The sequence below is a fragment of the Hemiscyllium ocellatum genome, chromosome 25 (assembly GCF_020745735.1).
Source record: "Hemiscyllium ocellatum isolate sHemOce1 chromosome 25, sHemOce1.pat.X.cur, whole genome shotgun sequence".
NCBI classification, from domain to species: domain Eukaryota; kingdom Metazoa; phylum Chordata; class Chondrichthyes; order Orectolobiformes; family Hemiscylliidae; genus Hemiscyllium; species Hemiscyllium ocellatum.
In genome coordinates, this window is record NC_083425.1 from 55,961,211 (window position 1) to 55,978,623 (window position 17,413).

General features: G+C 43.2%; 1 protein-coding gene across 2 annotated transcripts in view; it reads left to right on the forward strand.

Moving 5' to 3' along the window:
• The window catches only part of recql5 (RecQ helicase-like 5), a 145,708-nt gene that overhangs the window by 37,876 nt on the left and 90,419 nt on the right, over positions 1 to 17,413 (forward strand). For both annotated transcript variants that reach the window (XM_060844382.1, XM_060844384.1), the window contains exons 5-7: positions 4,256 to 4,367; positions 10,838 to 11,000; positions 11,559 to 11,641. In XM_060844382.1, coding sequence (XP_060700365.1) covers positions 4,256 to 4,367; positions 10,838 to 11,000; positions 11,559 to 11,641 — 358 coding nt within the window. The remainder of the gene's footprint in view (positions 1 to 4,255; positions 4,368 to 10,837; positions 11,001 to 11,558; positions 11,642 to 17,413) is intronic.

Sequence of the window (17,413 nt, forward strand, 5' to 3'; positions counted from 1 at the left end):
TGGTTGAGAGTTTGATGTAAGGAGCTCTGATCAAAGTAGAAAATGTGTTGCTGGAAAAGTGCAGCAGGTCAGGCAGCATCCAAGGAGCAGGAGAATCATGTTTCGGGCATGAGCCCTTCTTCAGGAATGAGGAAAGTGCGTCCAGCAGGCTAAGATAAAAGGTAGGGAGGAGGGACTTCGGGGAGGGGCATTGGAAATACGATAGGTGGAAGGAGGTTAAGGTGAGGGTGGTAGGCCGGAGTGGGGGTGGGGTCGGAGAGGTCAGGAAGAAGATTGCAGGTTAGGAAGGTGGTGCTGAGTTCGAGGGATTTGACTGAGACAAGGGGGTGGGGGGGGGGGGAAATGAGGAAACTGGGGAAATCGGAGTTCATCAGTTGTGGTTGGAGTGTTCCTAGGCGGAAGATGAGGCGCTCTTCCTCCAGCTGTCGTGTTGCTATGGTCTGGTGATGGAGGAGTCCAAGGATCTGCATGTCCTTGGTGGAGTGGGAGGGGGAGTTGAAGTGTTGAGCCACAGGATGGTTGGGTTGGTTGGTCCGGGTGTCCCAGAAGTGTTCTCTGAAAAGTTCCGCAAGTAGGCGGCCTGTCTCCCCAATATAGAGGAGGCCTCATTGGTTGCAGCGGATGCAATAGATGATGTGTGTGGAGGTGCAGGTGAATTTGTGGCGGATATGGAAGGATCCCTTGGGGCCTAGGAGAGAAGTAAGGGTGGAGGTGTGGGTGCAAGTTTTGCATTTCTTGCGGTTGCAGGGAGAGGTGCCGGGAGTAGAGGTTGGGTTGGTGTGGGGGGTGGACCTGACGAGGGAGTCACGGAGGGAGTGGTCTTTTCGGAACGCTGATAGAGGAGGGGAGGGAAATATATCTCTGGTGGTGGGGTCCGTTTGGAGGGGGCGGAAATGACGACGGATGATACGATGTATATGGAGGTTGGTGGGGTGGTAGGTGAGGACCAGTGGGGTTCTGTCCTGGTGATAATTACAGGGTCAAGGCTCAAGGGTGGAGGAGCGGGAAGTGGAGGATCTGATCAAAGTAGTAAATTTGTTTGGTCACTCAATGCACCGAGGTGAGATGAGTCAGAAATCATTACAATCTATCCCTCTCTCTAAATATTATTCTATGGAAATATAAGAGTGCCATCGTACACTTACTTGGTATAGAACAACACACTATTGCTTGCCACGTTTCTTCACTTCTCTGCACTGGTTATCTACACAGTTTTCCTCCGAAACTGACCCTAAATGGCTTCTGTCCTTGCTTCCAAACGTACCCCTGGCGCCCTTAAAAGATCTAGCCTCAACACCCTCCCATTTCCAGACTAGATTGCCTGAAAATGCAGATTCACTGTCTCTGCTGATGATACTTAGCTCTATGTTGTCATCACTTTATACTCATTCCATAATCCGTTGTCAGACTGCTTGTCTCGCATTGGGAAAGCAGACATTTCCTCTGACTAAATCTTGCACAGTCGAAACCATTGACATTGACCTTTATGCCTATCACAGGCAGTCTTCCTTGCACCAACGCTGCTCTTCTCACTCTCAGCAATCTGAGGCTGAACCAGACTTCACAATCTTCATGTGATCTTCACATTAATGTCAGCCACACATTCCTTCATTGGTAAGATTATTTATTTCCTCTGTAATATTACTTGACTCCAACACGTCAACTCATTGCGAAGCAATGGATAAATTATTAAAATTCTCATTTTGTTTCATGCTCCTCCATGGCTTTGCACATCCCCATCCCTATCATCTCCCCAGCCCGACAGCTTTCAAGATCTTGGCAGTCATCCAGTTCTGGCTTCTTGAATGTCCTGAATTTTACTCATTCTGTCATTGGTAACTTGCACTGTCAGCTGCCAGTGCCCTCAGCCCTGTGCTCTCGAATTCTGCCTCTTTCCTTTTAAGGACTTTCAGATTACAACAGGATGGCCCAATGGGCTGAGAAGTGGCAGATGGAGTTTAATTCACATAATTGCAAGGTGCTGCATTTTGGGAAAGCAAATCTTAGCAGGACTTATACACTTCATGGTAAGGTCCTAGGGAGTGTTACTGAACAAAGAGACCTTGGAGTGCAGGTTCATAGCTCCTTGAAAGTGGAGTCACAGGTAGATAGGATAGTGAAGAAGGTGTTTGGTATGTTTTCCTTTATTGGTCAGAGTATTGAGTACAGGAGTTGGGAGGTCATGTTGCGGCTGTACAGGACATTGGTTAGGCCACTGTTGGAATATTGTATGCAATTCTGGTCACCTTCCGATCAGAATGCTGTTGTGAAACTCGAAAGGGTTCAGAAAAGGTTTACAAGGATGTTACCAGGATTGGAGGATTTGAGCTACAGGGAGAGGCTTAACAAGCTGGGGCTGTTTTCCCTGGAGCCTCGGAGGCTGAGGGGTGACCTTATAGCGATTTACAAAATCATGAGGGGCATGGATAGGATAAATAGACAAAGTCTTTTCTCTGGTGGGGGGAGTCCAGAACTGGAGGATATAGGTTTAGGGTGAGAGGGGGACGATATAAAAGACTCATAAGGGAAGCCTTTTCATGCAGAGGGTGACACATGTGTGGAATGAGCTGCCAGAGGAAGTAGTGAAGGCTCGTAAAATTGCAACATTTAAGAGGCATTTGGATGGGTATATGAATAAAAGAAGGGTTTGGAGGGATATGGGCTGGGTGCTGGCAGGTGGGACGAGATTGGGTTGGGATATCTGGTTGGCATGGACGGGTTGGATCGAATGGTCTGTTTCCATGCTGTACATCTCTATGACTCCTTGAAACCAGTGTGTTTCACTCAGTATTTATTCACCTGTTCTATTGTTTTCTTATGCGCTAATACTTGTGCTTTTGGTTGTATTAATATGTTCAAGATACTGTGTTGACAAGTTGATAGATACGGCGTAAATGTCCTCTGCATTGTCCAAACAAACACTTCAAGGACTGGTAAAATGTGGTTAGATACAGAATAATATTGCCTGTACACAGTCCCAGCAATGTCCTTCAACCGCCAGCTTAGATGACTGCTCTTGCTGCAATATCTTTTGTTTCCCTTCAACTCACTGTTTTCTCCAGAAGGGCCTGGTGACTAGTACTAGTTACAGGCAGTGGTGTTTTTCTTTGCATGGGTATCTGTTCAAAAGGGAACTAACCAATTCCTTCCCATTCTGTTTCCTATCTCCATTCAAACTGTTTCAACATCATGATCTTCTGGGTCATTTCTCACATTATTGGAGATATCCAACTTCTCTTTTCTTCCCAGATTTCTGAAGTTTCCCTCTGTGTATGGTTAGCACTGCTGTCTCACAGCATCTGGCACCCTGTTTCAGTTCCAGCCTTGGCTGTCCATCTGTGTCTGTGTGGGTTTCCACTAAGTGCTGCAGTTTCCTCCCATGGTCCAAAGATGTGCTGACTAGGTGGATTGTCTATGTTAAATTGTCCATAGTGTCCAGTGATTTGCTGACGAGGTGGATTAGCCATGGTAAATATAAGGTTGGGTCTGGGTGGGATACTTTTGAAGTGTCAGTGTAAGCTCAGTGGATCGAATAGCCTGTATTTGTACTGGAGGGATTCTAGGATACTGTGTAGTTCTTCACCTTGTCCATTATGGCTATCATATCATATAGCCACTTAGTTCTATTCGTGCTGTCAATTCACCAATATTGTTAGTAATGCTGCTTGTATTCAGATAAAGAGCCTTTAATTTTATTTTTGACGCATTTTTCCCAGCAGTCAGCTGGTGTTTATTTTTTCTGCCCAGTCAATTTCTTCACAGTCTGGTTATCATTTTCCATTAGCATTCTGCTCTAATATCTTAAATTGTAAAACATTTCTCCTTATTTGAACTCCTTCCAGCCCCTCCCTCCACTACTTAGTTTAATGTTTTTTTTTGCTGATGCAGTTCTGTCTGTGGCCTTAGTTATTTGATTTGCTAGGGCGCTAGTCCCAGTGCAGTTCAGGTAAAAACTGCCTCAATGTACTGGCTTCCTCTTCCCACTATTGGTGCCAAGACCTGATAAATCAGAAGGGAAGTGATCAAAAAAAAATGCAGTGAAGGAGGAAAAGCAGGAAAATTGGATCGATAAATACCTACATTAACATATTGGGGCAAGTATGATGGGCAAAATGGTTGTTTCTCGTGTTGTATGACTCTGTACGAAATAAAACTAGTTGCATATAGTGTTTCAGCACAGAAAATTAATATTTAGAAGAGGGAAGGTTTTCTGGTATCTCATGTTCTGAGAGCTGACGCGTATGTGTACTTACAGGGCTTAAGAATTCAGAACGCACTGTGGTGCAGGAGGAGTGGATGGAAGGCAAAGTACCTGTGATCGTGGCAACCATCAGCTTTGGGATGGGTGTGGACAAGGCTAATGTCAGGTGGGTATAAAGGGATGAGGGAGGGGTGCTAATGTCAGGTGGGTATAAAGGGATGAGGGAGGGGAGGTCTGTTTCCTGTTGAGAATGCAGGAATGGTCTTCCCAGGGTTGGAAAGGGTAGGATAACTGTGGTTACCGTTAATTAGTGAGCTCTCCATGGGGAATAATGTTGGTGTTGTTTTACGAAAAATGATCAAGACTGTATCATGTGTGCAGTATTATGAGGACAAATGTTAATTTACATGTCACGAATGTATCTTTGACTCATTCTGGATCCTAGGGAAAGAGTGCCAGATACAAAAGCATCAGCTGTTTCTGGGTTGCTGGTGTTATCTGATTTACATCAGCTTAACCAAAGCAGACTGGTGAATGACCAACTATGTAAGTGGTGGTGTTATCAACCACCAGCTTTCTTGAGTAGCAGATAGTGTTGGTTATAGGCTGAGTGTGATCATTGAGTTGTCATGGAGTCAGGCCTGATACCATGTTTCACTTTCTAAAAGTTCCATCTAATTAAGTCCAATACACATTATTTCTTAGATCCCTACAATATGTTAGGATGGATAGAACTGTTTTCAAGTTTATTTCCAATTCCGATTTTAATTCATGTTATTGAATCTGCTTCCATTAACTGTTCAGTGTGTTCCAGATCATTTCCAGTTTGCTGCATAAAGTAATATTTCTTCCTGTTGTCTCTGATCTTAAATCTGTGTTCTCTGCCCATTGATTCACAAAACAGTGGAAGTAGTTTCTCTTTACTACTATCAAACAAAAGGGTTGTGTTCATGTACACTGCTTTGCAAGACCTTCAGACATCCCAAAGAACTTTATAATAAATAAAATCTTGCCACTTCAAAATTTAAAACTCTTAATGATTCAAACTCATCAATTAGAACGTCTCTTAGACATCCTTTCTCTTAAGAAGCACTCCAGATTCTTCACAACTCCATTATCTCTGGTAGGATTGCAGAATTGCACTTTTGTACCCACTCCAAAGCCTTGACATCTTCTCTCCAGTGTTGTGACCCCAGGTGGTCACAGTACTCCAGCTTTAGAAAGGTGTAACAGAACCTCCATGCTTATGTGTTAACAATTCATTGAGTATTTTTTAATTTGTTGATAAAATTGCCTTGCCTTGGAGAAAGTGGTGATAAGCTGCCGCCTTTAATCACTGCAGTCCGTGTGATTTAGGTTCACCACAGTGCTGTTAGGATGGGGAGTCCTGAATCTTGACCCATGTCTTTGAAGGAGTCACAATATAATTCCAAGTCCAGATGATGTGTGGCTTGAAGAGGGGCTTGCAGTTGGTGATGTTGCCATTCATCTGCTGCTAGTAGAGGTTGCAGGTTTAGGAGGTGCTGTTGAAAGAATGAGTGAGGGAGGTGCTACAGTGCACCCTGTAGATGATGCACACAGCTGCAATTTTTGGGTCGCTGGTTGAGGAAGTGAAAATTGAAGGTGGTGGGTGGGGTGACAATGATTTACATAGAACATTACAGTGCAATACAGGCCCTTTGGCCTCATTGTTGCGCTGACCTGTGGAACCAATCTGAAGTCCATCTATCCTACACTATTCCATTTTCATCCATATGTTTATTAAATGACTATTTAAATGGCCCTTAAAGTTGGTGAGTCTATGACTGTTGCAGGCAGTGTGTTCCCTGCCCCTACTACTCTCCAAGTAAAGAAACTACCTTTGACATCTGTCCTATATCTATCACCCCTCAATTTAAAGCTACGTCCCCTTGTGCTAGCCACCTCTATCCAAGGAAAAAGGCACTCATTGTCCACCCTATCTAACCCTCTGATTATCTTACATGCTTCAATTAAGTCACCTCTCAACCTTTTTCTCCCGAGCGAAAACAGCCTCAAGTCCCTTAGCCTTTCCGCATAAGACCTTCCCTCCATTCCAGGCAGCATCCTAGTAAATCTCCACTGAACCCTTTCCAAAGCTTCCATTTCCTTCCTATAATGTGGTGACCAGAACTGTAAACAGATTCCAAATATGGCCGCACCAGAGTTTAGTACAGCCTCGTGGCTCCGAAACTGAATCCCTCTACCAATAAAAACTAACATACCGTATGCCTTCTTGACAACCCTATCATCTGGGTGGCAACTTTCAGTGATCTATACACCAAGGGACACCGAGATCTCTCTGCTCATCCACATTACCAAGAATCTTATCATTAGCTCAGTACTCTTTATTCCTGTTGACCCTTCCGAAATGAATCACCGCACATTTTTCCACATTAAACTCCATTTGCCATCTCTCAGTCCAGCTCTGCAGCTTATCTATGCCCCTCTGTAACCTGCAATATCCTTCTGCACTTTCCACAACTCCACCAACTTTAGTGTCATCCGCAAATTTACTAACCCATCCTTTGACACCCACGTCTTGGTCATTTATGAAAATGACAAACAGCAGCTGTCCCAAAACAGGTGTTTGCGGTACACCACTGGTAACTGAACTCCAGGAGGACATTTCCCATCAACTGCCACTTTCTATCTTCTTTCAGCTAGCCACTTTCTGGTCCAAACTGCTAAATCACTCTCCGTATCCCATGCCTTCGTATTTTGTGCAATAGTCTACCATGGGGAACCTTATCAAACTCCTTACTGACATCCGTATACACCACATCAACTGCTTTACTCTCATCAAAGCGGTTTGGTCACCATCACAAAGAACTCCATATGGTTTGTGAAGCACGACCTACCCTTCACAAAACTGTGTTGACTATCCCTAATCAACTTATTTCCCTCAAGATAATTATAACTCCTTTCTGTTATAACCTTTTCTAACACTTTGCCCACAACCGAAATAAGGCTCACTGGTCTGTAATTACCAGGGTTTTCTCTACTCCCCTTCTTTAACAAGAGGACAATATTTGCTATCCTCCAGTCTCTGGCACTATTCTTTTAGACAATAATGTTATAAAGGTCCAGTAGCAAGGCTCTGTAATCTCCTGCCTGGCTTCCCAGAGAATCCAAGGGTAAATCCCATCCATCCCAGGGGTCTTAACTATTTTCACACTTTACAGAATTGCTAGTACCTCCTCCTTATGAACCTCAATACTGTCTAGTCTAGTAGCCTGTATCTCAGTATTCTCCTCGACAACATTGTCTTTTTCCAGTATGAATACTGACGAAAAATATTCATTTAGCGCTTCCCTTATCTCCTCGGACTCCAAGCACAGCCTCCTACTACTGTCCTTGATTGGCCCTAATCTTACCCTACTCCTTTTATTCCTGATATACTGATAGAAAGCTTTATGGTTTTCCTTGATTCTGCCTGCCAACAGCTTCTCATGTTCACTCCTGGCTATTGTTAGCTTTCTCTTTAGGTCTTTCCTGGCTAACTTGTAACTCTCAGCACCCTAACATAAGCTTTCTTCTTCCCCTTGACAAGAGATTCAACTTCGTTAGTAAACCACAGCTCCCCCACTTGACCACTTCCTCCCTGCCTGACAGGTACATACTTACCAAGGACACGCAGTAGCTGTTCCTTGAATAAACTCCACATTTTAATTGTACCCATCCTATGCATCCTTAATCTTGCCAAATTGCATCATAATTGCCTTTCCCACAACAATAACTCTTGCCCTGTGTTCAATACCTGTCCCTTTTTCATTGCTAATGTAAACGTAACCGAATTGTGGTCACTATCACCAAAGTGCTCACCTACCTCCAATCCAACACCTGGCCTGGTTCATTATCCAGTACCAAATAAATATGTGGCCTTTCCCCTTCTTGGCTTGTCTACATATTGTGTCAGGAAACCCTCCACACATTGGACAAAAACCAGCCCATCTAAAGTACTCGAACTATAGTATATCCAGTCAATATTTGGAAGGTTAAAGTCTCCCCATAACAACTGCCCTGTTACCCTTGCTCCTATCCAGAATTATCTTTGCTATCCTTTCCTGTACATCTCTGGAACCATTCGGAGGCCTACTGGTGACTTCTTTCCTGTTTCTTACCTCAGTAGACGAATCATCAAACTTCTTTTCTGCCACCGTAATACTGTCCTTGACTAACAATGTCACACCTCCCCCTCTTTTACCATCTTCTCTGTTCTTACCGAAACATGTAATTCCCAGAATCTGCAACAACCATTCGGTCCCTGCTCTATTCATGTCTCCGAAATGGCCACAGCATCGAAGTCCCAGATACCAACCCATGCTGCAAGTTCACCCAACTTATTCTGGATGCTCCTGGAGTTGAAGTTTACACACTTCAAACTTCCTTCCTGCTTGCCAGTGGACTCTTGCGACCTTGAAACCATATTTCTGACCTTACTACTTCAACTTCCTGGACACTGGAACTACAGTTTAAGTTCTCATTCCCTGCTGAATTAGTTTAAACCCACTTGAATAGTATTAGCAAATTTCTCCCCTAGGATATTGGTACCTCTCTGGTTCATGCCTAGGCCGTCCTGTTTGTAAAGATCCCACCTACCCCAGAATAAGCCCCAATTATCCAGGTATCCGAAACCCTACCTCCTGCACCATCCCTGTAGCCACGTGTTCAATTCCTTTCTCTTCCTATTCCTCACCTCGCGAGCATGTGGCACGGGCAACAAACTGGCAGTAACAACTCTGTTTGTCCCAGCTCTAAGCTTCCACTCTAGCTCCCTGAATGTCTGCCTTAAGTCCCCATCCCTTTTCCTACCTATGTCGTTAAGTGCCTGTGTGGACCACGAGTTGGGGTTGCTCCCCTTTCCCCTCCAGGATCCTGAAAACACATTTCGAGTCTTCACGAAAACTTGCACGTGGGAGGCAACACACCAACCATGAGTCTGTCTTGTTCCCACAATATTAGATTAGATTAGATTACTTACAGTGTGGAAACAGGCCCAACAGGTCCACACCGACCTGCCAAAGCGCAACCCACCCAGACTCATTTCCCTGCATTTACCCCTTCACTTAACACTACGGGCAATTTAGCATGGCCAATTCATCTAACTGCACATTTTTGAACTGTGGGAGGAAACTGGAGCACCTGGAGGAAACCCACGCAGACACGGGGAGAATGTGCAAACTCCACACAGTCAGTCGCCTGAGGCGAGAATTGAACCCGGGTCTCTGGCGCTGTGAGTGCAGCAGTGCTAACCACTGTGCTACTGTGCCTATCTGTCACCGTAACTATGGAGTCTCCAATGAGTAACGCTCTGCTCATCTTCCCCCACCCCTTCCCTTCTGAGCAATCGGGATGGACTCTGTGCCAGAGACCTGTACCCCATGGCTTACCATTGGTAAGTTGACACCCCAACAGTATCCAAAACGGTATAATTGTTATTGAGGGGAATGGCCACAGGGGATACCTGCACTGCCTGCCAGTTCCCTTTCTGTCCCCGACTGTGACCTATCTGCCTACTGTCCTGTAACTCCTCTCAATAACCCCCTCCTCCTTCCAAATGATCTGAAGTTCATCCAGCTCCAGTTCCCTCCTGCTGTTTTCAAGGAGCTGGAGTTGGGTGCACTTCCCGCAGATGCCGTTAGCAGGGATACTAGTGGCGAGACTTACCTCCCACATTCTGCAGGAGGAACTTCCATTTCCACTGTTCTAAATTCCCAAAGAGACTAGAAAAATAAAGAAAATAGAACTAGTTACCTTCCTAATCTGGCACACGGAACCTTTTCTTTTGGTTAGAGGAGGAGGACGGGTGGCAGTCACTACCTAAGTCATGTCTCGGGCAACACAACCACCCAGATATATTACTTCAGTTAGCTGTCCTTTATTCTCTTGGATTTAGACTTACTCATTTTGGATGGCGTACACCTTCTTGAGTTTTAAGTTGTACCTTCAAAGAAATGGCAAGTACTCCACAACACTTCTGACTTGTGGATGAGTTACTTGCTACAGAATTGCTCAACACTGTTCCTATTCTGTAGCCAAAATGTACATATGGCTGGCCAAGGTATATTCACTCATAACCAATGGTTATGCCTTTAAAACCAGAAGGAGCTGATTAAGTTCTCTTACTGATGGTTACTACCTGAGAGTTGTCACATTAGGGATGTTGTGCAGTGTTGGTTACTAACTGGGTTTGAGCGTGATGCCGCTGACTTGACTGCCCGAGTGAATGGTGATGCCACCGAAGGCTGTCTGAGAGTGCGATGGTGCTGCTGACTGACTGCCTCTCAGTGTGCGGTGATGCCGACGACTGACTGCCCCAAGAATACAGTGATGCCGCCGACTGACTGCCCCTCAGTGTGTGGTGATGCCGCTGACTGACTGCCCCTCAGTGTGTGGTGATGCCGCCGACTGACTGCCCCAAGAGTGCAGTGATGCCGCCGACTGACTGCCCCTTAGTGTGTGGTGATGCCGACGGCTGACTGCTCCTGAGCGTGTGATGATGCCGGCTGCTGACTGCCCCTGCCTCTGCCCTGAGCCTGTGGTGATGCTGTTAATTGTCTGCTCCGAGCATGCTGTGGTGCTGGCTACTGACTGACTGTCTCTGAATCTCAACAGATTTGTTGCCCATTGGAATCTTGCAAAATCAATGGCTGCTTATTACCAAGAATCTGGGCGAGCAGGGAGAGATGGGAAACCCTCATTTTGCCGTATTTATTACTCGAGGATAGATCGGGAGAACATCAGTTTCCTGATCAAGAAAGAGATTGCTCAGAAGCAGGTACTGAAAAGGCATTGTGTTTTCAGACCCAGACCTCACTGTCTTTCGTTGTTTTTGGTTGTTCCTGAGTCACTGACGCTTTTGTCTCAAAGCTCCCACATTCTTCTCCAAGATGTAAAGGTTTACCTGAGTGTTGGAAACTAACTCGGGTTTTGGGTGGCTTATATCTAACAGTAATTTTTAATCAATATAGAATGAAGCTCAGGGGAATGTATCAGCCTGTCACATTTCTTCAACTTGCTCTTGCATGCTTCTAACACTTAGCCATTATCATCATCACCACTGCATTGACCTTTCGACTCACCTCCCTTCTCCAGTTCACCCTTACTGTTTTATGCCAATGTATCATTTCTGACTGTTCTCTCTTGATTTGTCCCTATATGCCTTTGGTTCATCACTTTCTTTTATACACTTCCCATTCCACCCATGTTTCGAAGGAATGGTCACTAGGCCATCCCTTCGGTGTGCTGCTGTATGCTTATTTTCTGAATGTGTTGGAAACCACTGTGATCTCCTCTGTGTGTTTTACTATTATTATTTTCTTATGTTCTTTTGCAGAGCAAGAGAGGATCTGTGAGGAGTTTTGACAAATCCTCCCTGGTGGGCTTTGAGACTCTGGTTTCCTTCTGTGAGCAGCCAGGGTAAATGCTTCCATTTCACATGACCCATGCACTTCTCGTATTAAGAGTTAGTGGTGATCTGAATGAGTTTGAATGAGAGGAAGGTCTGCTGGGTGGATGAGCAAACTGACCATGACATTATGTCGCAGGAAACCATGCTGCATTGCCTACCTGGGATTCAGGACATTCTGGTCGGTGCTAGAATGTGACTTGAAACAAGAGGGAAGGATCCTAGTAAGTACCATCGACAGAGGTAGAACCAGGAAAGTGTTTCTGAATAAGAGCATGAGGAGCTAGGCATAATTTAAAAATAAAGTCTCTGCATATTACCTGACCCATGTTTCAATTGGCATAGGATATATGTAATTAAAGAGATGAATATTTGACTAAGACTGGTGTGGGAAACATGGATTCTGCTTTGTGAACCACTGGCACCAGTACTGGGGAAAGTGGGGCTGCATGCTTGGGGCAGTTTACACTTGAGCGACACTGAGGCCAGTATTCTTGTGACCCATATAACTAGGGAAATAGAGAATTGCTTTAAATAAAAGAGTGGGACAAGGAATCAAATGTGCAAAGATGTGAGGTATTGCAGAGTAGCGACAAAGTTAAAGAGGAAAACAGTGATACAGGAAGTGAAGATCAGAGAATGACTGGAAGGAACAACGATAACAGCCTTGGAGCACTTCAAGTAAATAAGTATGATCTGATAATTATTATGATAGTAGGTTGACAAGGAATTGGTCCTGAATATTGAGGGATATATGATATTCAAGAAGAATAGAAACTAGGTAAAGCAGGAGGGGTAGCACTGTTATTCAAGGATAGTGTTTGTGCAATGGTTAGACATGACTTCGGTTCAGATCAGGATGTAGAATCATTTGATGGAAATGAAAAATATTAAGGGAAAGACGTCACCAGTGGGAGTAATCAGCAGGCTTCCTCACAGTACCCATAATGTTGTGCACAATTCACAAGAATAAATTTTGAATGCTTGTGTTAAATGGGCAGCAGTAACCATGGGTGGCTTTAACCTACGTATAAATTAGAAAATCAAATTAGTGATTCTTTTTTCCTTCTGCCATTTGCTAAAGAACACATTTGTTTGCAACAAGTTGTTATTTCCTGTTAATGATGAAACCTGGTTTATCTCAATACCTTTGTCCTGAATAACAATCAGTTGAGCTGAGAAGTGTGGCGCTGGAAACGCATAGCAGGTCAGGCAGCATCCGAGGAGCGGGAGAGTCGACATTTTGGACATAAGCCCTTCATCAAGCCCATTCCTTGGATGCTGCCTGACCTCTCTGCTTTTCCAGTGCCACACTTTTTGACTCTGACTCTCCAGCATCTGCAGTCCTCACCTTTGAACTATCAGTTGAGCAAATTGATCAAGCTCATGGAATAGTTGGGCTCAATTATCAAAATACTCTTGACAATAATGTTGGATACGATATTAAGCAGTGAAATTGTGTGTCAGCATATTATTAATCTGTGTAGAGGATATTTACAAAGATTAATGAATATAGTTTCTATTCATAAACATTAATTAGTTTGGAGTGAATACCAGTAAATATTAATCAGTGCAATGTCAGCAAGGATTAATAAATGCAGAGTGTAAATAAATGTTAATCAATAAAAATTGTCTATCAGTAAAAATTACTAATTGTTTTCATCATCAATTGATTGGTATAAAGTGTACACCAGTAGACATTGCTTTGTGTAGACTGTATCCTAGTAAGTATTAATCAATATAAAGTGTAATATTGACCAATATATAGCAGTGCTTGGAATATATGGGTCAGAAGGTGTATTCACTATTCGTTCCCAAATATCCCCAAGTCTTCTGGAAAAGTTCACTTATTTGACCAATCAGAGCAGTCGCTGCTGTAAGTAAAATGAAAGGACACGATGAGGAGTGACTCCTTGAATCACTGCCCAGTTCTCCCCTGTGCTTGCTGCCATTAGAGAGAAACAACCTGTGACTGAAGGAGCAACTAGCATTTTTGGGAAAGGCACTCCTGGACAGTTTGCAAGTCCTTTTACCAGAATAAAGTTTTGATGAAGTCGGGAGGCACTTGTGCTGGATCTGGGTGTTTTGTGTACAAAGCGCAACATGGGATGTCGGCCAGGGGAACATAGGCATGGGAAGTGGAGGTATTTTGGTGGAGGGTTCAGCAAAGAAGAAGGCTGCTACAGGGGATTGGGAAGATAGAAGCTGCAAGAGGGGTACTGGGGGCAAAAGAGGCTGCAAGCGGAGTGTCAGGCAACTGCAACGGAAGCTGTAAGAAGTGTGTGGAGTAACAGGGAGATTGCAAAGAAAATAAAAGTTTAAACATGTCAACAAATAAATACTCTGTGAACTGGAAGCTTAAGGCAATTTTAAATAATGACAGTGATGAATTCTTTGTAAATGAATGCAAAATGTCTAGTTGATGGCTACATAGAACAAGAACTACTATACTTGAGAAAAATGTGGTGGATCCTATTGTGATGAGCATTGTCGATTGTTAATTTAAATCTGAGGGTGAAATCTGGCAAATAGTGTTGATGAAAAATGCCCCAGCTTATTTCAAGTGTGACTTTACCAGTCTGAAGAAAATATATTTATGCTGTTAGCTTTTCATGTCATTTATTTTGAAAGAAAAATTTGTTAACTTAAGCTTGTTTTCTTTTAACAACTTAAAAGTGCTGTTCAAGAAATTAGTTGAATGTTGAGGGTTGCTCAATATTGAGGATATTGGTTAATTATTCAAATTCTGCTTCTGTGAGAATCCGTTTGCCCTATATGTCAACATAAACACTGAAGGTATTGTTACTGTGTGACAGCATGATCTCGTAAATGAGTTAGTGAGAATGAAAAAGAAGTCTCCGAAATCTAAAAGTAGTCCTGAGGCAAATCTCAAGACTAGCCTTGTGAAATGAAAACTTAGTTTGACCGTTGATGTTGATTTTATCAGCAAAGATTAATTCATATCTTGTCTGTATTAGGGAAGGTTTGTCAGGACAGACATTTCAATAATTATTAATCAGCACAGAGTTTACATCAATAAATGTTAACCAGTATGGAGTCCATAACAACAAAGATTAATCCTAATTCTTATTCCTAATGAGATGTGGGTGTCATTGGCTGAGCCAGCATTATTGCCTATCCCTAGATGCTCTTAACAAGGCGGTGGTGAGCTGCCTTCTTAACTACTGCAGTCTGTGTGCTGTAGGTTAATCCATAGTGCCATTTTGGAGGGAATTCCAGGAGTTTGACCCAGCGACACTGAAGGTACAGTGTATTTTTCCAAGTCAGGATGATGAGTGGCTTGGAGGGGAGTTTACAGGTGGTCATAGAGAGATTGAGGTCTACAGCTCCAAAGAAGGCCCTTTAGCTCATCACATTGAAATGGTATTCCTCTGCCCTTGCCATTCCTGATGGAAGTGGTTGTGGGTTTGGAATGTGTAGTCTAAGGAGCTTACATTGGGTTTATTTTAAGTTTATACCAGTAAATATTAATCTGTATAGATTTTATGTCAGGAAAATTAATGAGTATAATGTGTATCAGTAAGCATTTATCAGTAGAGATTAATCTAGGCAGGGTCAATACTATTACATTTTAACCAGTTCAGAACATATATCAATAAATGTTAACCAGTGCAGAATGTATAGTTTTAAATTGAGGGGTGATGGATATAGGACAGATGTCAGAGGCTTTTTTTTACTCATTAGTAGGGGCGTGGAATGCACTGTCTGCAACAATAGTAGGCTTGCCAACTTTAAGGGCATTTAAATGGTCATTGGATAAACATCAGAGATGAAAATGGAATAATGTAGGATAGATAGGCTTCAGATTGGTTCCACAGGTGGGCGCAACATCGAGGGCCGAAGGGCCTGTACTGCCCTGTCATGTTTTATGTTCCATGTGAGTTGAATCAGTTGAGAAGATGGAGAGGTGATAGTCTCGTGGTATTATTGCGAGACTATTAACCCAGAAACTGAGCAAATGTTCTGGGACATAGTTTGATTCCCACCATGGCAGATGAAGGAATTTGAATTCAATAAGTATCTGGAATCAAGAATGAAACCACTGCCAGTTGTTGTAAAAACTCATCTGGTTCATTCTTCAGGGAGGGAAATCTTCCATTCTCACCTGGTCTGGCTGACATGTGACTCCAGACCCACAGTAATCTGGTTGATTCTCAACTGCCCTTTGAAATAGTCTAGCAAGCCTCTCAGTTGTATCAATCGCTGCAAGATCTCAATAAAGAAATGAAATTGGATGGACCATATGGCATTTCCTAAGCACCTGAAACGAAAATAGAAGTTGCTGGAAAAGCTCAGCCGTCTGCCAGCATCTGCAAAGAGAAATCAGTGTTAATATTTCAGGTCCGGTGACCCTTAGAATTTTTTAAAAATATTAACCGGTATACTATGTACATCAGTAAAACTCAATTGGTATAGAATGCGTGTCACTAATTAATAAGCCACATAAAGTTTATATCAGTAACTGTTAGTCATTAAAGTGTCCAAATTTATTAATATTAACAATGAGTATTTAAGTAACAGGATGAGTATCTGCAAATAGTACATATCATCGAGATTAAATTGGGAAATACCAATTGGTATAGAATTTATATCTGTCCAGATGAGAGTCATCCAAGAATATTGATAGAAATGATTGTAGAAATTGTAGAGGCACCTTTTATTAATTTCCAATCTTCCCTTGGCTGAGGGTGGTGCCCAAGAACTATTGGACTGCAAATATGTGATCTTTCTCAAAGAAGGTACAAATAAAGACTCTATTGATTTTAGCTTCATGTACAGTTTATCAAATGATTTTTAACTAATGTTTTTACATTTGTGTATAGTTTTCTGCAATAGTGCTCAAGTTATTATGCCTAAATTACAGTTGAGCACTTTACAATGGGATGATAATTATACTTGAGGAAAGCTGTGTATTGTTCCAGGTACACTTCACATTAGCTGTTGATTCGGTTTTTCGGTCAGTTTCTTCTGCAGTGCATAGATTGGAACCTGGATGGAGCTGTCTCCATCATGTTGGTGGGCTGTACTTGCTGGGTAACCATTTAACTGAACTGGTGCAGGTGTCCCCAGAATACTTCTGCCAAGCCCTTCAACGGGTTGGCCAGGGGTCAAATTGTTGAGGTTGATGTTGCTTCATTTGGATTTGCTGTTGTCATAGTTGTGTTCTTGTGTTTCCTTTTTGTGAAGTCAGGTATTTGGGTTCCTGTTGCAGCAGTTAGGTTGAAGTGGTTTATGCTGTGAAGTGAGGTTGTAAGAGATCCTTTTTGGGAATCTTGCTGTGCTGCCTGCTGCCATTGACCTGTTGGGTTTCTGTTGGGACTTCGGTTGTTGGGGCATCTGTTGGCAGGTCCACATTGCAGTAGTTCCAATTGCTACCGATCCTTTCTGTAGGATTAAGTAGGCCTGGCCACTGATGTTGGCTTTGAACACAATCCATAAATTACAGCAAATGAAACAAGAATCAAGAACATGGCGATGAGAGTGGCAATAACCACAAGACCCCCCAGGGCCCACTTGTTACTCAATAGCCAACTCCAGAGAGTAGATCCCAGGTTGAGGCTTGATGATGGCTCCATCCCTGCAAATAGAAATACAGGAATGGAGCAGTGAAAGAAATAGTGAACCTTGGGTTAGGTGAAGTAAAGTGACACGCTCTCATGGTTCAGAGTGGGACAGGAGCAGTCACTGGTTGTAGAGTAGATGGGATAAGGGTGCAGCAGTTATTGTGAATCCTTATAACGCATCAAGCTTTTCATGCACTG